Source organism: Canis lupus, chromosome 22 (assembly GCF_011100685.1).
Source record: "Canis lupus familiaris isolate Mischka breed German Shepherd chromosome 22, alternate assembly UU_Cfam_GSD_1.0, whole genome shotgun sequence".
NCBI lineage: Eukaryota > Metazoa > Chordata > Mammalia > Carnivora > Canidae > Canis > Canis lupus.
Genome location: NC_049243.1, coordinates 32,108,194 through 32,130,190, shown reverse-complemented (window position 1 = coordinate 32,130,190; position 21,997 = coordinate 32,108,194). Strand labels below are relative to the sequence as shown.

The 21,997-nt window shown below is 36.8% G+C and overlaps 1 protein-coding gene across 1 annotated transcript in view; it reads left to right on the top strand.

The window, feature by feature from the left end:
• OBI1 (ORC ubiquitin ligase 1) overlaps positions 1–21,997 on the top strand; it is a 41,176-nt gene that overhangs the window by 9,188 nt on the left and 9,991 nt on the right. The window contains exons 2-5 of the mRNA XM_038569835.1: positions 3,214–3,349; positions 5,424–5,515; positions 7,370–7,618; positions 11,282–11,370. Coding sequence (XP_038425763.1) covers positions 3,214–3,349; positions 5,424–5,515; positions 7,370–7,618; positions 11,282–11,370 — 566 coding nt within the window. The remainder of the gene's footprint in view (positions 1–3,213; positions 3,350–5,423; positions 5,516–7,369; positions 7,619–11,281; positions 11,371–21,997) is intronic.

Below are 21,997 nucleotides of genomic sequence, written 5' to 3'. Positions count from 1 at the left end.
TATCAAGCTCATTCTCATTCTCTCTCTCTCTCTCTCTCTCTCTTTCTTTTAGAGATGGAGAGGGGTGGGGCAGAGAGATAAGGAAAGAGGGAAGCAGGCTCCATGCCTAGCCAGGAGCCTGATGCAGGGCCCCATTTCACAACCCTGAGATCATGACCTGAGCTGAAATCAAGAGTCTGACACTTTGCCAGCTGAGCCACCCAGGCGCCCCAAGCTCATTCTCTTATTATTTGACATGCTTGGCCACTGACTTCCTCTTCGAAAACTTCTTTTCTTGGCTTCTGTTTAAGACCATACTCTCCTGTCCTCTAGCATAGGCCCCTCCTTCCTAGTCCCCCTTTGCTGATTGCTTTTCCTTTTCCTTCCTCTGCTTGCTGGAGTGCCTTGTCTCCAGCCACTCTGCCCATGGAGGGATCTTCTTAGTCCTGTGGATTTAAATGCCATCATTTTGTATGCTGGTGATTCTCAGACTCTGCCTTATCTATTTACAAGTCTACCTGGCATCACAGTTTTAACATGGCCAAAACAGAATTCTTGATTTCTACCACATGTGAGACCTCCTCTTCCTCACCTTAGTTAATGATAGTACCAATCACTAAGTTATCCAAAACCACTTTTAGATTGGGGAGATAATCTTTGTTGTGGAAGGAATTACATGGAAAATACTGATTCCTTTATTTATTTATTATTTTTTAAAAGATTTTATTTATTTATTCATTCATGAGAGAGAGACAGAGAGAGGCAGAGACACAGGCAGAGGGAGAAGCAGGCTCCAAGCAGGGAGCCCGACAGGACTAGATCCTAGGTCCCCAGGACCATGCTCCAGGCCGAAGGCGGTGCTAAACCGCTGAGCCACTTGGGCTGCCTGAAAATACTGCTTCCTTTAAATGTGCTTCTAATGAAGGAAGCCTATAAGGGTAGGAGAACATCTTGAATCTTTTTAGATGTGCAGTTTTATGTTTTGACCATTGGTTTTCATCCATTTTAGATGAACTCATGACTAAAAAAATAAAATAAATCACTGCTTCTAAAAGTCCAAGGGGATAACTTCTCTTTTTTTAGTTGAGTTTCTTAATTTTAGGGGGTATATCTACCTCTGGGAGTATTGTAGGAATTAGGGTGTGTGTGTGTGTGTGTGTGTGTGTGTTTGTTTGTGTGTGTATGTTGAATGAAGCTCTAGGACAGATATGGCAGTATCTTTCTGGTACTTAGTTTGAGAATTTTTTTATTTTTAAAAACATTAAATGACTTTATTTTTAAAAATTTATTATTCTTTTTTTTTTAGATTTTATTTACATATTTGACAGGGGGAGAGAGGCAAACAGAGAGAGAGCCCAAGCAAGAGGCGTGGCAGGCAGAGGGAGAGGGAAAAGCAGGTTCCCCCGCTGAGCAGGAGCAGGATATGGGTCAGATTCCAGGACTCTGGGAGCATAACCCCAGCCGAAGGCAGATGCTCAACAGACTGAGCCACCCAGGCACCCCTATTTCATGACTTTAAAGATGAAATGAAAACACCCATAAATATATGATGGTTTAGACTTGGACAAATCACATGACTTTTTAGGAAAAAACAGTTTTAGGAAAAAACTTTTTTTAATTCCTTTTAAAGGAATTAAATTCCTGTAAAGGAAATTTAGACTTATCTGCCTTTTGAGACTGACCAGGAATACCTTCTAGATAAGCATTCACTCCTTGTTGTAGGTAGGAATACTTTGGAAGAGTTTGAGAAGCTGTCCTTCATGGTCTCATTCATTCATTCATTCATTCATTCATATCAGCTCTGTCAAATCAGCTGAACTGAATGAATTAGAATTGATTTTTCTCCAAGAGGAAGTCTAAATGCATGGTAAATTATCTTCTCTGTTTAGTTTTCATATGTTAATGTTCATAATCAAGGAGCCATCTCAGTGTTTGGAAAGCCAGACTAAGACCAGGAAGTTCTTTACAGTGAGACTTAAAATAATTACTTGCCTGTCGTGGATTACCATACATCTGTGATTTCTTTCAAATTAATGAATACTATCTTTCTGAGGCAAGAGGTACAACAGCACAAGCATTTTCTCTGCAGAAAGTGGTTTGTGGTAGTTCTGTCTCTTCCCTTCTCCCTCCACTTTCTTTGCTTCCTCTTGATCTTCTGACTCTAGTGCAGAAAGACTATAAAATGGCATTTTTATTATCATTAGGACAGGAAAATACTGACAATGCTATAAAGTGTTCTGAGTCCCACAGTAACATTACCTTGTGAATCAAGTGAGAGCCTAAGCATTTTTGTGTCATTTTGGGTTTTATTTTAAAATTTTTGCTACTTGAAGAATATTAAATTATTGTTCCTTCTGGCTATATTCCCTAATTCGTGTTAAATACTGAATTAATAGCAGTTACTTCAACTAATTTTTATTGAGTACCTACTGTGTACTAGGCTGTCTTCTTAGGAATGAATGAGATGAAGGAAGTTCTTGCTCTCATGCCGCTTCCTTTTTAATAGGAAAGATAGACATTAAATGTGTAAACAAACACAATATCAGAAAACTAAAGTAACTTGTTTCTTCTATTTTCTGTCTTATAAGACAACCACACACAGTCAGAACACCTAGTTAATCCTGACTGAGCCACCTAATTTCTTCACATTTTGGTTTCCTTATTTGTGAGGTATATTTACTGTGTTTACCTCACAGGAGGACTATTTAAAACAAAAGCAAAGAGAGAGAGAAAGTGCATGTGAAAGCCCTTTGTAAAATAGAAGACAGTATAAATCTAAAGTATTAATATTTGTGCTTGTTAAAATGGAGTCAAAGATTTTTCTATTTAGCGTATGTCAGTATTTCTGTCAGCATTGTTTGATGTTTAAATTATAAACCAGCATTTTTATAAATCCTGGATAATTTCCTCTTAAAGCACTTACTCTGCTATACTCTAGAGAAACTATTTGTTTGCTCTAAACTAAACCAATTGAGGGATCCCTGGGTGGCGCAGCGGTTTGGCGCCTGCCTTTGGCCCAGGGCACAATCCTGGAGACCCGGGATCGGATCCCACGTCGGGCTCCCGGTGCATGGAGCCTGCTTCTCCCTCTGCCTGTGTCTCTGCCTCTCTCTCTCTCACTATGTGCCTATCATGAATAAAAAAAAAAAAAAAAAAAAAATTATAAACTAAACCAATTGAGATACTAACTCTGACTATTGCCCTGTACTAAAAGTAATGTTTCTTTTTTCAAAGGTACGCCAGCCTGTTATATGCATCAACAACCATGTGTTTTGTTCAATTTGTATCGATTTGTGGTTGAAGAATAATAGCCAGTGTCCAGCTTGCAGAGTTCCCATCACACCTGAAAATCCTTGCAAAGAGATTATTGGTAAGGGCCTATTTTATAAACACATGAAAACAAATTTGAAACTATTTCTAAATAATGTATACTTGGAGGAAGACTAAAATAGACAATTTTCACTGATGTCATTTTGCCAATATTCTGGATGGATTGGTCATTTTGTATAATCTGTAAGTGAAGCACATGAGGGGCACTAGCCACTATGAGAACTCTTAGAGCCTCCTGGAACTAACATTCTGGTAGAGGCTGTGCATGTGAACCAAAATATTAATGGTTTAAAGCAGCAGATGCTAAAGGTCAAAAGAGGCCCGTAGAGTTCAGGCAAAGAAGTTCAGCTGGGAACATCAAGAAAGGCTTCATAAAGCAGGTAGCCTTAAGAGATTGAAAGATGGATAAAATTTCAACTGGTAAAGATTGGGGAGGGCATTTCATACAGAGGGAATAGCATGACCTAAAGATCAGAAGTAGGAAAATACAAAGCATGTTTTTAGAAATAAATGATCAGTAGTTTAGTTTGGGTCTGACTACTGAAATAATGATGAAAAGATAAATTTGAGACTTTAGTGCATGGAATCTTGAGTAATAAACTCATTCATGGACTGGCTCTATGGGTGAGAATAAGGGTGAAGTGAGCTGATGGTTTTGAACAGGGAAGTGGCAAGATCCAAAATGTGCTTGAGGAATATTACTGGGGTGATGATATGCGGGTTGGGCTGAAGCGGAAAGACATTGTGTGAGTAGGTCATGTAGGAGGCTCTAGCCAGTTAAGGGAGAATGTGAGTCTGGTTTAAGGATAAAAAAGAACATTCAGTGCCATACCAGTGTGGATAAAAGGGACAATAAAAGTTGAACTAGAAGATCCTTGAAAAATTAAACATTTAAAGAGCTCTTTTAGTGTTTGGATTTTATTCTGTTCATATAAGTTATCTTACTTAGATTGCAGAAATTAAAATTATTTGTTTCTGTTTTAGGAAAAATTTAAAGTGAATCTCTCATTTGCTATGTATAGAAAACACTTTTCAGAAAACATAAGAAGACATTTTAATAGTCCCAATTTAGGGAAAATGGACTTAAGATTTTTACAGTGGAAATGGAAAGGAAGATAGATACTAGGATAAACGAAGAACTAGTAGGACTTTGGGACTAAGAAATCTGAAGGGGAAATCAGAAATTGTGTCAAGGTTTCCTTCTCGGTACCTGGGTGAAATCTGCTGGAGGAGTATTTTTCTGCAGTGAACTTTGATGATTAAAATAATTTGAATGTGTTTTCCTCGGCTTTTCTTCACATCCTTTCTCCTGCCTTCATTCGTATCTAAGTGATATTTCATAAATTCTCTTAAGTAAAATAGTTCTTTCACCCTTCGATTTGGATAGAACGTCCTGAAAATGAGCATCTGTAAAATGCCTTTGCTATGGTGATACTAAGAAGTACAAGAAAGTAACCACAGCATAAATGAAGAGCTCTCAGGAAGAATTCATTTTAAGTATATTTGTATTGAATTACAGACATACAGTCAATGCTGTGATTCATAATCCATTGCAACTGGGTTGTTAGATTCAGTAAAAAGATGCATTAATCTTTTCACTTGTGTTACCAGTAACTAGATATGTTTGAATACATTGGTTATAATAATATATATTATAATATATGAGATCATATTAAGATATATATAAATATTTGACAACTGAAATTTAAATTGATAATATGGATAATATATATATAATTATTGGTTAAATATAAATAAAATCATTGGTTTTATTATCATTTAACAGTTGTCTTGTATTCAAATTTGGAGTAGTCCAAATGTGATAATTAACAACATACAGCCTTTGCCTTCATTGCGTTTATTATAATAAGATACACAGGTAAGTAATCACCCAGATATTTTACTGAAGATATTTTTTATGGTGTTATTTGATATTTATCTTTTCTCAAGGTTGAGATCAAGAAAAGGACTAGGTGATAGCCCCAAGTGTGTATATAAGGGAAAAGGTAGAAATTAAGCTGAAGAACTATACAAGACAATAAGAAAACCATTTATCTTTGTTTTCATACTGCCTAAATTGGAATGAAAGTTAGATTTTTTTTTCCCCCCTGTAGGAGGAACAAGTGAAAGTGAACCTATGCTAAGCCATACAGTCAGGAAGCACCTTCGGAAAACTAGACTTGAGTTACTCCACAAAGAGTATGAGGTAAATAAGAATTATAATTTAAATGAGGACAACATTGAATTCAAGGTAAAACAGCTATCTCAGTCTCTGGACTTTTTACAGTACACATCCAGTGAAAACTTACTTTAAATGCCATTTAAAAAATATCTTATTTGAGGGGTACTTGGCTGGCTCAGTCAGTAGAGCATGTGCTTCTTGATCTCAGGGTCCTGAGTTCAAGGCCTATGTTAGGTGTGGAGCGTACTTAAAAATATATCTTCTTTTTCCCTTTTCTATTTCAGATAGAAGATAGGAACAAATGTAAGCATTTTTTTTCCTTTTTTTTTTTTTAGTTTTAGATTTGTCCTCAACGGACACATCATTGTGTAGGTATTTGCTCCCTCAAGTTGGGAGATAAACCCTCTTGTGAAAGTCAGTCTTCAGCCCCCACAGGGCATTGTGAATGCTCTGGTAAATAGTGACTATAACTTTCATTCCATTTTGTTTGTCTATAAATTGCCTCAGAATTCTGTGTCTGATTAGTTTTTGTAAGATAAATATACCTATGTCAACTGCCAGCAAAATGATTTTGGTGTGAAATATGCTACTTTCTAATTTGTTTTTTTTATGTTAACCAGTGCGGGGTTTTTTGGGTTTTTTGTGGGTTTTTTTGGTGTCTTTGTTTGTTTGTTTGTTTTTTAAGATTTTTATTTATTTATTCATGAGAGACACAGGGAGAGAGAGAGAAAGGCAGAGACACAGGCAGAGGGAGAAGCAGGCTCCATGCAGGGAGCCCGACGCGGGACTCGATCCCGGGTCTCCAAGATCAGGCCCCGGGCCGAAGGTGGTGCTAAACAGCTGAGCCACCAGGGCTGCCCCTGTTTTTGTTTTTTAATAAAAATTGTATATATTTGGGGCACCTGGGTGGCTCAGTCAGTTAAGCATCTGACTTTGGCTCAGGTCATGATTTCAGAGTCCTGGGATGGAGCCCCATTTAGGGCTCTCCATTCAGCGGGGAGTCTGCTTGTCCTTCTCCTTTTGTCCCTCCTCTGGCTTGTGTGCACACACATGTCCACACTCGCACTCTCTCTCTCTCTCTCTCTCAAATAAATAAATAAATGAATAAAATCTAAAAATTGTATGTGTTTAAGGAGCACAACATGATGTTTTAATATTCATATCCAAATTAACTACATATATTATTCTGAATGGAAAGTGGATGGATATGGTATTACAGTAAACCTATATGGTATAGGGATGGATATGATATAGGAATGTAAACTCCTACTTCAAATGCAGAAACAAAAATGTAAACATCAAAACTATTGTGATCTTGATCAACACTGTTTTTTTCAATTTGCTTCACTAAAACAATTAAACATCCTCTTCTTCAGAATTTTCTTCTGCAGAATCTGCTTCCTTGCTGAATTCATGTGACTTGTTTTCTGGATATCTTCAATAAAATCAAAGATTTGACTTACTTACTTACTTACTTACTTACTTATTATTTTTTTAGTAGGCTCCACACCCAGCATGGAGCCCAACATGGCTTGAACTCACATCCTTGAGATTAAGTTCTGAGCTGAGACCGAAAGTCAGATGCTCAGCCTAATGAGCCACCCAGGCGCCCCAATGTTTCTATATTTTTTTTAACCACAAACTGTCACTGAATTAAAATGAAAGCAATGGAAATGCCAGTTTTTATCAGAGTCAAATACATTTGAGAATTTCAACTGTATGTGACTTTCTGCCCACACAACCCATTCTGATGCATAATGAATCTGTATACCTATAGAATTTGGGAGTATAAAATTTAAAAACACATTGACTTCAAGTTAGCATACATATGTGTTTAATCTGTGTCTGTCTAATAATGGCCATGCAATTCTTTTTCAGGATGAAATAGATTGTCTGCAGAAAGAAGTAGAAGATCTTAAGAGTAAAAATCTCAGCTTGGAGTCACAAATCAAAACTATTCTGGATCCTTTAGCTGTGATGCAAGGCAACCAAAATGAAGATAAACATCCAGTTGCAGATAATCCAAGTAAAATTGGCCCAGAAACTGAGGCAGAGTGGAAGAAAAAACTTAGAACAGCTAATGAAATCTATGAAAAAGTAAAAGATGATGTGGATAAGTTAAAGGAAGTAAGTTGTGGTTGTTTTTAAAATTCTGTATTTTAAGTACCTTCAAAAATATAAATAGCCATATTATCTTGACTCATTAGAAGATTTTTGAAAAGTACAAAAATCTCTGGATGAGCATTTATAAGCAGTGGCTAAACTTTTTTCTCCTTAAATATCATTAATTGCCAAGAAATATCAGGTGGTTCCATTTGTGACCATAATTGGAGACTGTAGTGCTTCTGTATGAGTTTGCATCTTCTTGTAGAAGAGTGACATCAATTTAAAGGATGTGTTTCTATTTCTCTGCTTTGTGGTTTGCCATGATTTTTTCTTAAGCTTATGTCAGTGACTGCCCTATATGCATAAGAAAAAACATGTATCCAATTCCCTGCCTATAAAATGAAAGGTTTGGAACATATTTTTTCTAGTACTACCATGCTCTGATTTTTAAGATTGTAAATAGTTAAGGACTTAATGACTAATTCCAAAGAAGCCTTTGAGTAGCTATTTTAGAATACTCTATGCAAAAGAGTATTTTTAAATTTTTCTTTCTTTCATCCAGCAAGATAAAGCATAGGAGAAAAAGGCAAATCTCTAGGATTTTTCAATCTAGGAAAGGAGATGAGATCCATGCCAGCAGTATGAGAAGTTGTTATAATCAAGTGCTGTAGAATTCTATTGGCCAAAGGGACTAGCCTTTGGCTTTCATTTCAGGTTTATCTGCAGTGGAGTCCTGCTGTGCTGAATGGAGATGGTTTTGTGGTATCCATGTCCACAACCACCCATTAACCTGTCTGCATTCCCTTCAGATATTGTTAGTGTGCTGAATTATTGAATCCTGCCTCCTTGGAATCATTAATGAGCTCCTTAAAGAAGTACCACCACTGACCCTCAGATCCTCAGTAAAGCTAAGTAGCATAGAAGTCTGAAACTTTAGTGTAAATACTAAGCCATCTTTGTATACCCACCTATAAAATAAATGTTGTTTAAGCTCAGGAAAGGCCAAAATGAGAGAAAGAAGGGAACATAGTGCTTTCAGAGAGAAAAAAAAAAAAAAAAAAACAGATATAATTGCACTGAGTTTGTTCCAAGTTTAGAGGAATGTACTTTCTTTGGGTATTGAAGGCCAACATTAGCCTGTTGATTTGTCCGAAAAGAGGATATGAAAAGGAAAGAAAGCTGGAAAGTTACAGTAATGTCCCCTTTAACTTCTTGACCCATCATTAAGTTCTATGTGGTTTCCTTTTTATAGTTATTAAACTTGATTTAAATTTTTGGCAATAAATGTTACTTTGAAGACCAGGATCTGTATCAAAACATTACTCTAGAGCTTATAAAAGTGGTATAAGGGGTATATGTGAAAGAAAAATACATAAAAAAGTTTTTCTTTGCTCTTTTAAAGATCAGGTGGTAAATTCAATACCCAAAGCTACACTGAGACCTCAGAATTATTTGGGATATTTGATAAGCCCATTTTGGATGTCTAGTGGTGGTATTAGGTAGTACTAGGCAATATACTGGGGCACAAATGAATTAAAAATGTAGAAGCAAAATTTGAATGTGAAGTACAAAATAACATACAATAAATCAAATACAGGAGCACAAAACATTCAGACTACATAGAATGAGTGAAATAGACTTGTTTTCTGATGTTTCCAGGACTAGGTGAGTTTTGAAACCATCATGAGGCCTGTATCAATACCTAATCAGTGTTGCAAATGCAAAATAGTTAGCTCAAGTCTTCATTACTCTTAGGTGCAATAAATGGGCAGAACTTTGCTCTTTGTAATCTTTACCCACCTAAACTAAAAATACCTCTGATTGTTGAAAAAAAGAAAAAAGAAAAGACCTTTGATAGTTGAGGAACCAGCCAGTCAATAAAGAGGATATTAGAGAGCCACAGGACTGGTGAAAGACCTTGAAATGTAGCGATACAGTATGGAAGGGATGAGGAAAAGAAATCAAATGAGTTTCTAATTTAAGCTTGTCATCATCATCAAAAAGCATACACTAAGTGCTTCCTCTTATGGTGCTATGCTTGAGAGCTTTATTCATTGTCTATGTGTATGAGGAAGTAAATGACTTTCTTTATATCTGCAGAGGGGCAGTAATAGTGTTTATCAGTCACTTAAAGAATTAACCCTCTACAGTACTGGTTTGTTTGCAACCATGAGGGTGAGCACCTACTCAGGAGCCCAATAAAGAACCCTGATGAGTCTGAGTACAAGAGCTAGTTGTACCCAGAAGAATGCTTTTTGTCCTTCCTCTCTTGTCATCCTCTTGGGGTATTTATGTGTGGGTGGACAAGTAATATAGTCAGAAGTTCTGGGAATTAGTCAAAAACATTGGTCAGGTTTTTGAAATCTTTTTTTTTTTTTAATTTGTATTTATTTATGATAGTCACAGAGAGAGAGAGAGGCAGAGACACAGGCAGAGGGAGAAGCAGGCTCCATGCACCAGGAGCCCGATGTGGGATTCGATCCCGGGTCTCCAGGATCGCGCCCTGGGCCAAAGGCAGGCGCCAAACCACTGCGCCACCCAGGGATCCCGAGGTTTTTGAAATCTTTAAGTCTTTTGGTTTAAGCTTTTTTGTTGACAGTAGTTTTTGTGACCCATTCACTTTAAAATGTTTTAAATGTCAGTGTTCTAGTCAAATATGTTTCTCTGATCAAGTTAGTGAGATTGGTTTGTAGGCTAGGGAGTGTTAGTCATTGGAATTAAAAAATGCAATGACTGAGGAATTTAAATAGCTTTTAAGAAGACTCTAAAATTGAGGTACACTACTTTTTGTCCAGAATCAATATTCAACTTCTAAATTTTCTAGCAATTAATATTCTGTTAGACAATGTGTAGGTATCGGACAATTCAAAAAGAAAGTCATAGTTGGATTTTTTTTTTTTTTTATCAAAAGAGAATCCTTAGAATTTATTAGAAAATATTGACCCAATTTTGAGAGTCCCAGAAGTTGTGAGCCAAGGCATTTGGGAAAGCCTTTTGAAGAAAGAAAACAAGTAGTTTAATTATATTAGATTTGTTATCACTAAAAAGCTATTTTTAAGTAGCTATTTTTAAGGATGCCTGGGTGGCTCAGCGGTTGAGCATCTGCCTTCAGCCCAGGGCGTGATCCTGGAGACCCAGGATCGAATCCCACATCAGGCTCCCTGCATGGAGCCTGCTTCTCCCTCTGCCTATTTCTCTGCCTGCCTCTTTCTGTGTCTCTCATAAATAAATAAATAAATAAAATCTTTAAAAAAAAAAAAATAAGTAGCAACCAGAAATCAATCTCATAGCTCATAATTCATAAGAATTAACTCTTAGCATTAGTTTTGCAAATAACTGCGTATAGTATAATGTTACTATACTTAGAATATTCATTTGTGAAAAAAGGAAAAAACTTATTTGCCATTACTATAGTCCCTTAATGACACTAAGCTAACTAACATAGCTCTGTTTATTTCCCTGGATAGGAGAATTGCAAAGTGCTTGGGCAATATGGATTAAAAATGCTTGGTTGTGTTCACAGTTTCACAAGTCATTCCCAGTGGTGATTTTAAGTTTCTGAAGGCCATGTTCTAGTATTCTATTTTCTGGTAGCACTCTCAAAAATACAGATGGCTCATGACATAGTTTTTACAAAGTACTTGTTTTAGCTAATGCTTAATTATTTTCAACTCTTTTTTAAAGGCAAATAAAAAATTGAAATTGGAAAATGGTGGCCTGGTGAGAGAGAATTTACGACTGAAGGCTGAAGTTGATAACAGATCACCCCAGAAGTATGTATTTTGCTCACAAAGCAATGTTTCAGATTATGTCAGTGTTTTAGAAAAAGCTGCTATCATTGTGTTTTTCATTTGACTCTTTTCATTGAAACGTAGATTTAAATAGAGTGTCTTGGCTCTAAAAGTCAAGTATATACTTATGTTATTGGGTGAAATCTTTGTGTCAGTTAAGACTGATTTTTCAGGAAAGGATTTCATTCTTATCCTTTTTCCTTATCCGATTAGCAAGAGGATTGCTTTATGTGACCTAAGACAGAACTTTCACTTGATTTTACATAGAACTGTTTAATAGGGAATGCCTGGGTGGCTCAGTGGTTGAGTGTCCTGCCTTCAGCCTAGGGCATGATCCTGGAGTTCTGGGATCCAGTTCTACATCAGGCTTCTTGCATGGAGCCTGCTTCTCCTGTCTCTGCCTCTCTCTGTGTCTCTCATGAATAAGTAAATAAAATCTTTAAAAATAAATAAATAATTAATTTAAAAACTGTTTAATAGTACTAACAAAGAGGGCGATTAACATAATGCCCTTTAGATAGTCTCTGAAATAACCTTAATAGTAGCTAACATGTGTATAGTGCTTTCTCTTTGCTAGGTACAACAACCTGTTATGTACTATTAGTGTTCTCCATTTATAGATGAGGAGAAAGAGGCATAGAGAGATTAAGTTAATTTATGTAATCTGCACAGCTAGTAAGTGGTGGAAATAGGATTTGAACCCAAGAAGTCCAGGCCCAGAGTCATGCTGTATTGCTTCACTGAGAATCATTACACTATTACATTAACCATTATACTAAAACACCTACCTGAAATAGAATTTAAGGCATTATTTGTTGAATTTTAGACTGGTTTTAATTATACAATTAGGGAAATCTATTCTTCCTTTATGATGGAATATTTTTCATTCCATTCCAAATAAGAGAGTACAAGTGTTGACCTGTAAGAGTTTGTTTAAAATTATAAGAAACAGTTGGAAGTTGAGAGTTAAAGATGGAGAAAAGATGGGAGATAGCACTTGAAATTTTTCTTCTTTAGGGGAAAAAAAGACCAGTAAGCAGAGTATGGCCCTTCACTCCCTCTCTGAGGAGTGGCATATCAGAACTCCACATTTTCCTTCTGTAACCACTAGACTTTATTTCTTCCTACTGGAAAAGGCAAGGCAATGGAAAAAGCAACCAGTGGAAATTTATCCTACCAGAAGTAGCTCTCTGCTTATCATGTGAAAAAGAGAAAACATTGCCTTTAGTAAAACCAAGTGTGGTATCAGGAAATGGTAGAAGTATACCATAATTACTCAAAGCAGAGATAACTAACCAATAGAGAAAGAAGCATAGCTTTTACTTTTAAATAGTTCCTTCCCCTGTGCTTTCCAACCTCATTTTTCTTTCACTTCAGATAATGTTCTACTTTGACAAATTAGTGAAATAAGCTTAGGAAATGTTGCTGTTATGTGGTGGTTTGAATTTCTGCTCTTCTCATTTATTGGCACCTCGCCTTGCCAGTCACAGTAATGCTTGTCCATTAGCTGCATTTCCCACAGTATGCTCAATGGAACTAAAGCTATTTTGTTTGTAGCTTTTATTTCTTGAAAAGTTGCCCACCAGATTTCAGATTTAATGCCAGCCACTAGGATGTGTTTTTAAATATCCATGGCTCCAACCTGATAAATAACAGGAAGAATCTTACCTAAACAAACTTGGCCTCTGTCTTTTCTAATAAGCAGCCATGCTTCTGAATCTCTTATAACTTTAGGACTTGCTATCTTTAACTTCCATTTCTTTCCTTCAGGGGAGGGGAATAGTTTCACTTAAAAAACGATTTGAACTGACCCCTATTCCAGATCAATTTGCAATGCATTGAGGTATTAAATGCATTGCATTTGATTTATAGCCTTGTTTACTCTGCATCACCAAACTCTAGTGGGATTCAGAGAGAAGCTGACCACAGCTGAAAATACCCAGATCTGGTTCACCTGAGAAGAACTCCTATTTGTGTTGAAAAAATATGAAATTTCAAGAATTTAAAAAATGCAAGCAAATAAAACCATCTGTTCCATTTTGTTCCCTTCATTGGGAAGAGCCTTAACTGATTATTTTTATTCTGTCTTCTTGATGAGGTATCAAGGTATGTTTTTTATACACATAGCTTTAGTTTCTGATGTATCCTTCAAATTACGCATATTCTACAAGTCATGCAGAATAGAGAGCTTTAAATCTCTGATACTAGAAAAGAATTAAGAAAGTGTAATTGTCAGCTTAGGATGTCATAGCAAAATACTAAAGATAAAGTGGCTTAAACATGGAATATTTATTTGCTCAACAATCTAGAGGCTAGAAGTCCCAGATCAAGGTTTAGCAGTTTTAGTTTTTGGCACGCACTCTCTTCTTGACTTGCAGACAGCCACATTCACACTGTTTCTTCACATGTCGGCAAGAGAGTTTTGGTGTCTCTTCCTCTTATTTTTTTTTGAAAATTTTTGATTTTCTTTCTTTCTTTTTTTTTTTTGGTGGGATTGGTGGGAGGTTGAGGGAGGGCAGAGGGGGAGAGAAAATCTTAAGCAAGGCTACATGCCACACCCAGCACAAGGCTTGATCTCATGATCCTGAGATCATAACCTGAGCCGAAATCAAGTCATATGCTTAGCCAATTGAGTCACCCAGGCACTCCTTTTTTTTTTCCTCTTCTTATAAGGCACCAGTTCTGTCAGACTAAGGCCTCATCCATATGATCACATTTAACCTTAATTATCTCCTAAAGGCTCTATCAATATATATAGTCACACTCAGGGTTAGGGCTTCAACATGTGAATTTGGCAGTGGGTGGAGAATACAGTATAAGCCATAGCAGAAGGTATTTGCTCCCAACGAGACTAACATATGGTGTGGACAAGGGTGACTTAAGCATTTACACTGGTCTCAAGCAGATAGTGCTGTATGAAAGTTATATATTTTGTAATACTTTAAAAATAGTGCTGTAACCTTTTAAAATGAAAATCTGGATTATCATTAATCTCCTCTGTTACTGTTTTTCTGTTCTGTTGGTTTCCATCCATTCTAGCCAGTCTTAAAGTGTGCCTGGATAGTTTTCCTCCCTCAACTTTAACCTGAAAGCCCTTTTGAGCAATATGGCAGGAGTTCTACTAAGCTTGTTCTTCTAGGTTTCAATAATATCCATTCTGTTCCTTGTCAAAAATGTCCTAATATTTAAACTAGTGGTCCAGAAAATGTGGTCTTTTTCTTTGACTTGATATGCATTTCTTGAATTTTTCTTCTCTTCTAAAATAGTTTATTTCACCTAGGGAAAACAATTTGTTTGCCCTTTCAGCTTTCTTTAACATGGACTCCTAAGAGAATCAGTTTTGATGTTCATAACTTCAGAGATGGTGATGTGTCCTTTAACTTACAAGGCTGATAATTTGAAGAAAATTTACTCTCCCAGCCAGCCTGGGAGTACTGAATGTTTATTTACATAATATTGTACAAGATGCATTGAACTATATAAAATAAATACTCCTGCTGACCCCTAAAGTAGGTTAGGTTCCCTTGCTATAATTTCTCTTACTACTTTGTGCTTTCCCTTCATAGCACATATTATAATTGCTAATACTTAATATTTTGTATGGCTTTCTTCTGTCTGAGCCAGGACTATAGTTGTATTCACTGTTGTAGCACTGCATTTTATAGAGTTCTGGCTCATATTCTGCTCCTAATATATACTTGTTGAGTAAATGCATGATAAACATAGCTTTTAAGACTAGGAGGAAACAGACAAATCCAGAATGTGGTACACTTAATAGGAAAAATCGGTAGATGGTTATTATGTGCAACTGATAAGTCACTAAACCCTACCTCTGATGAAACAGTAATACATTATATGTTAATTAATTGATTTTAAACTTAAAAAATGAATAAAAAATCATTGGCAAAATGGGAAGGGGAGGTATGCTTTACAATAAAAGAATTAAGAGATATAATAATCAGATGCAGTATATGGATCGTCTTTGAAAATTGATTCATAACAAAACATGTCAAGACATTTTTGAGGCAATTGCATAAATTTGATTATAAACTAGATATTAGGTAATACCAAGGGATTACTGTTAATTTTGTTTAGGTATTGTGGTTGCCTAAGAAAATGTCCGTATTTTCTTTTAGAAATGAATACTTAAATATAGACTACAGAATATTTTAATAGAAGAAAAGGGATGTATATATAAGGAAAATGAGACAAAATCTTGATAATTATTGAATGTAGGTGATGAATATATGGGGGTGATGAATATGAATATATTCACCTACACTACACATATATATCACCTACACTATTCTACTTCTGTGAGTGCTTGAACATTTTTGTAATAAAAAAATAAAATCCATAAAACATGGTCTCTGCCTCTAGGAAACTCATAATCTACCGAAGGCAAGAGACAAAAAGACATAAAACAGACACTAAACAGATACTAAGTAAAATAGCAGAGACAGCCATAGGAGTTGAGAATGACTAGTGTGCTTCAGTGGAAAGAGTCTTCATCAAGAGGCAGGACTGGAGCCTGGCTTTGAAGGATAGAGGTTTCTATTAGGAGGAAAGCATTCTGAGCTGCAGGGAAACAGCTTGAGCTGTTAGAGATACTAAGTAGTCCCTTTAGCTCCAGTTATGCTCAGGAAACATGGTGACTTCCTTCTCAAACTCATCAGAAGTCCTCTATGTAATTTGCACATCTCTCCATAGTGGCCATCATTATCCCCACTTAAATAGCTGGTTAGCATGACTACTACCTCCATTACTCTGTGCTTTAAACAGAAAGTCCTATTCTTAGTCTCCTGTTTAGTGAGCAATGCTAAGAGTCACACCTCCACATGGTAGAAAAACAAGAATGAGAAGAAGCTGAGGGAAGACTTTAGTGTTAACATTTCTCATTTTGCTGAATTCCCTTGGCTTCAATTACTGTTCCTAAACTGTGCCCAGGAATGTAGATAAACTTGTCCTTGATAGAATTAGGAGTTCTTTGGTCATTTTTTTTTTATTTATTTTTAGCTTGAAGAGATATGAAGAATTGACTTGTAAATAAAGCATTTGAAAGTTTCATGTCCTCTGTCTGAGATCTTTCTATTCAGTTGTGCCCTTTTTTCCCCCCTGTGGGCAGGGATTGTGCCAGCTATTATGAGCCTTTAGTGGAGCAACAGTTCTTGCCTTTGGCTACTAACTTACCTTAACAGCAGAGGGTGTTAAACTCCATGTACAAAACTCTGTAGGTCATTAATATCAAACTTGGTTATAGTTGGATTAATGGCTTTCCTTTCTATAAATATGTATTCAGGAATGTTATGTGTTCTTGTCATTGTGTCTTTAGTGAGATCTATGGATTTGATAATGTCTCCCTGCATGCAGCTCTTTTACTGCACAGCAACCCCAAGGCTTGTCATTATGGACCAATCTTCCCCCATGCCCCTGCTCCTTCTAGGGGAAGATAAAGGTTCCAGATTCTCTCTGGATAGTGAACAGTATTTCCTATTATTAGTATAAGAAAAAAAGTATTCTGAAGAGGAAAGAATAGATTTCATAAATTATGACCTGGGCTATATTCGTGTTCCTTGATGAACCATTTCATTTACTCCTATGGCTTTAGTAATCATCTACATATATGTCAGAGATAAAAATACAATCTAATAAATTTTTGGCCTCCCCTTTTTTCCTCAGCTGTAGATTCATATTTCCGTCTGTTTTATACCTTCACCCAAGATCCTATACCTTAAATTCACCATAAAGCATAGTGCTTAAATAAATGCTTAACTCTGGAGACAGGCTACCTGGACTCAAATTTCCCTGCTTCCACTCTGTCCCTTCTTCTTCTACCCAATTCATTTTCACCATACTTGAAATTACCTTTTTCATAAAATATAAATCAAGTTATATAAGTCTTCTACCTAAAAGTGTCCTGTTTTTTCCTAAAATAAAATCTAGATTCTTTACAGACTAGTCTATGTTTGCCTGTTCCACTTCATCTCATTCCCCCAGCTCATCCTGCTCCAGCCATACTGGCCTTCTGTTTCTAAAATATGCTGGACTTTTTCTGTCTGCTTAGAATGTTCTGTTTCCAGGGGCACCTGGGTTGCTTAGTGGTTGAGCGTCTGCCTTTAGCTCAGGTTATGATCCTCAGGTCCTGGGATCAAGTCCCACATTGGGCTCCCCACGGATCCTGCTCCTCCCTCTGCCCATGTCTCTGACCGTCTCTGTCTGTCTCTCATGAATAAATAAAATCTTAAAAAAAAAATAAAAAAAGGAATATTCTGCTTGCAGATCTTTATGTGGTTGCTTCCTTCTGTTTGTCATCAGATTCAGAGAGGCCTTCCCTGATCATTCATTCTAAAGCAGCCCTCTGCTCCAGTACCTTCTAAGTCCTTACTCTGTCTTATTGTAATACCGTAGTAATAAAATCATAGTATGACAAAGCAGTATAGTGTGTGATTATGAGCACAGACTCCAGAGCCAGACTCCCTAGGACTGAACTCTGGTTTTGTCTACTTACTAGCTCTGTGATTTGGGGGAAGATAACCTTTTTGTATGTCTTGTACTTGTCTTCTGTGAAATGAGACCAACAGTAGTACCAATCTTATAGGTTGTAGTAAGGGTTAAGTGAATTAAAACTTGAAATGTGCTTATAACAGAGCCCACAGCTAGTGCTGAACTGAGGTTATAGTATTATTGTATTCCTACCCCTAATCAGGAATTATCTCTTTGTTTAATTGCTTGTTTGTTGTCCGTCTTTTCCATTCTAAACTCTAAGCTCCACAAGAGTAAGGATCTTACTGCCTATTCCCTTCACTTGCAAAACCCCAGCACCTTAAAGGCATCTGATAAATATTTGTTGAATAATTAAATGAATAGATAAATAACACTCCATAAATTACTTAATCCCTTGGAGCCATCATTTTCTTTATATAAAATGTGGATGATGTGGTATTGCGAGGATTAACGGAAATAATTTTATGTCCTTGGAACAGTGTGTAGCACAAAGAACTGATAGAGTTGTGTGTCTAAATAATTGTATCCATTATCCATTCTACTCAAAAGATTGTTTATCCTCTTGCTTTGTTCCTATCCTCCTTAATGGCTTTACTACTCATCTGGTTGCTTCAGATAAAAACCTCAGTCTTCTGTTTCTCCACGTCTTCTCCTCATCCCACACCTAATTGTTTAGTATATTCTATCTATCCTACCTCTTAAATGTCTCTGTAATCCATCTTCTCATTCCCACTAGTTTAGATCCACATGATTTCTTGCTTAGCCTATTTTAAACAACCTTCTGACTGCTTGCTCTTCTTTTCCACTCTCAGCCCTAAAGCATCTGCCTTATTGTTGCCAGGATTGTAGAATATAAATTTAATCATCTCACTCCCTTGCTTAATAACCTTTGATGCTTCCCTGTTGTCCTCAAAGCCCAAATTTCTTTGTAAGTATGTGAAGCTCTTTACCATATGACAAGCTTTGGCCTTTTTGTGTCCTCTCCAATCTTCCCTTTCTTACACCCTGCTTTGGCCATGCTGAATTTCTCACTGAACCCAGATTTAGCATATTATGACATGCCTTTGCACCTTTACTCATGCCTTTTCCTTTGCTTTCCCTGGTCCTCACCATTAGCCTCTTCGTTTTTATTCTGCTTTGTAAATTACCTGCAGTTGTCACTCTATCTGTGAAGCATTCCATGATTTCCTAAGACAGAGGAAACACTTCTCTTGTTATTCCCATTGTTTTTATGTTATTAAGGATCACGTGTTATACTCTCAAGTTCCATGACTGTCATGCCCAGTTAATCTACCAACTAGCTTCTTGGAGCTAAGACATATTTTTAAAAATGCATGCCATATGGGTATCTGTATAAAATACATGTGTGTGAGAGAGGGAGTTCCTTCTCTAGAGTCTGGCAGAAGCAAGGAGTCCTTATATTCATGCCACAATATGGAAGGAACTAACCAGGGAATTAAGATTTTGAGCTTCCTTGAAGCTTAAAGTACAAAGAGTTTACAAGGACAGGAAATCCCAAAATTCTTGGCATTTTCTCCATATGAGGAGAGCAGAGGGATTTCCTGAAGTTTTCCTGAGTCGTCTTAGAGATTGCGAGTTAGAAAGGGGAGAGGAGGAGGTGATGTTGCTGGGCTACTGGACAGGATTTCTTATCTGAATCTCCTTATTTGAACTGGGTTTTTCCTGCCTTTATCTACCTCCATGCTGTGGCTCCTTCGTGGCTCACGCTCTTCCTAACCCGTATCTTAAAACATGCCAGTACCACTCAGATTACTGCTGTCTTTTGGCTTCTTCAGCAACACCTCTGGTCTGCTGGCCTTGGCTATTGTCCCTTCTTGACCTATTCTGGCCTTTTTTTGCTTCTCATGATTCTTCTCTGACAAATGCCATGATTCCTGGTATTTGACCCCAGCCTGATCTGATGACTGATTCTGCTATGCCCTTTGGTTTTCCCGGAAGGGGAACTTGTAGACTGTCAGGGGAGCCTGATGATACCCTGGGGCCAGACTGTGACAGCCAGGTGTGCTTAGGCCCCTCAGCTGCCTGAGGGGCCCTTCTCTGGGCATTCAGCTAATTGGGGATGGACAGTTACTGCAGTTTCTGTCAAGTTGTCTTTATTGTATTGATAAGAGATTTTAGGAGCCTGCAATGCATGCTAATGACTAAGCAACAAGGTTGTCAGAAAGATTAGGAACTGCTTGAGAACAAAGACGTCTTCTCCTCCTTTTGTTTTCTTTTCTCATATTTCCTCCGCATACTTTAAGTCCTCAGTAACTGTCATCAGAGTAATAATTACAGGGTGGCTGGATCACAGTTTTTTTGTTTTATTTTGTTTTGTTTTAGGTTGTTTCTCATGTTAATAAACATTCCCTTTGGAGTTGGAAGAATAAGAAAATAGATTATTCCTCATGGTGAGAGAGAGGTTGATTTAACTATAGTGAAAAATGTGTAGATAGTAGTCCAGAGATTTTTAAGTATGCTTTTTTCATATAACAATAGTTGTCTTCTTACACTATTGAGATTTTTGTTGTTGTTAAGATTATTATATTTTGGAGAAAGATCTAAATCCTTTATTCCTTTTAGAACTGTAAAAAGATATGAAATAGCATGTCATATGTTCTATCTTTCTACAAAAGATTAGAATCCCCACTGATGTCCTGTAAATTTCAAGGCTGATCTTTTCTATTGGGGCAGAAAAATAGGGCATTTCTATGTGGAATTGAAATATATTTATCAAATAAAATGGAATTTATTCCACAGTAAAAAGAGTAGTCCACCTTCACAGGCAGTTAATATATACATATGTCAGCCCTTTTTAGAGACCACGAAAGGGAATCTGTTCATGTTCAATTTCCATATGCAGCCCAACACTAAGGTCGTTTGTGTTAGGAGTTTCTAGGTATCTCAGCAACAATTTTCAACATCACAGTTTTTAACTACAAATACATGGTTAGTTTAATGAAATAAACACATGCACAAAACTTTCTTTAAAATTTTATTGATGCCTGGGTGGCTCAATGATTGATTGAGCCTTTGGGTCAGGTCGGGATCCCGGGATCAAGTCCCACAGCAGGCTCCCCACAGGGAAGCCGCCTTCTCCCTTTGCCTATGTCTGTGCCTCTCTCTCTCTTTCTCTCTCTCTCTCTCTCTCTGTGTCTCTCATGAATAAATAAATAAAACCTTTAAAAAATATTAATAAGGGACACCTGGGTGGCTCAGGGGTTGAGCATCTGCCTTCAGCTTAGGGCATGATCCCAGAATCTGGGATCGAGTCCCATGTTGAGCTCCCTGCGAGAAGCCTGCTTCTCTCTCTGCCTATGTCTCTGTCTTCTCCCTCTCTGTGTCTTTCATGAATAAATAAGTAAAATCTTTAAAATAATAATAAAACAAAATTGTATTAATGTGAGCTGTTATTTTAAAACTCTGCTCTGCATTCAAAAGCTTGCAAAACAGACTATACCTTAATCTTTAAACAGTACCTTTGGGAGGTAGAGGGAGGAAGAATTGCTGCCTGGGCCTTAATTCTTTACCTAGTTCCACTGTCTATGTGAGACCTTTGTCTTTAAGGAGGAAATTGTGAGTTTTATTTATTCTTACAAAGGTTGAAGCACTTTCTATTTTATGCTAAAACTAAGATGCAGCATAATATAGCTTGTATTTTTTTTTTAATTCCTCAGTATTAGACCCAGGGACAAATACATATGTAATGCTTAGGCCCTTAAATATTGCATTTAACATTTTGCTCATTTCAAGTAAATATTGTTTCCTTAAAGTTGAAGATGCCTGCTGATTATGCATAAGGTAGACAAGATGATCATGTATACTTTCTGTTGTGAGCACAATTAAAGATGGAGCTTTCAAATTTATGGTTCAGGTTCAGATTTAGTCTTCATATCTCAACCCAGAGCTAACCTCTTTGGGTTGGCATTTGTCAGGGTGATGTGTCTATGCTATAATTTCCTGCAAGGCCACTTTAATAGAAACTGTGTCTAAAACCATAGTAGGTGTTTGATAAATATCAATTTTGTGAATACATATGTGTACATACATACATACATCTTGTTTCCTTGTTTCCTCTCCATGTTTTATTAGCAAATGTAGGTAT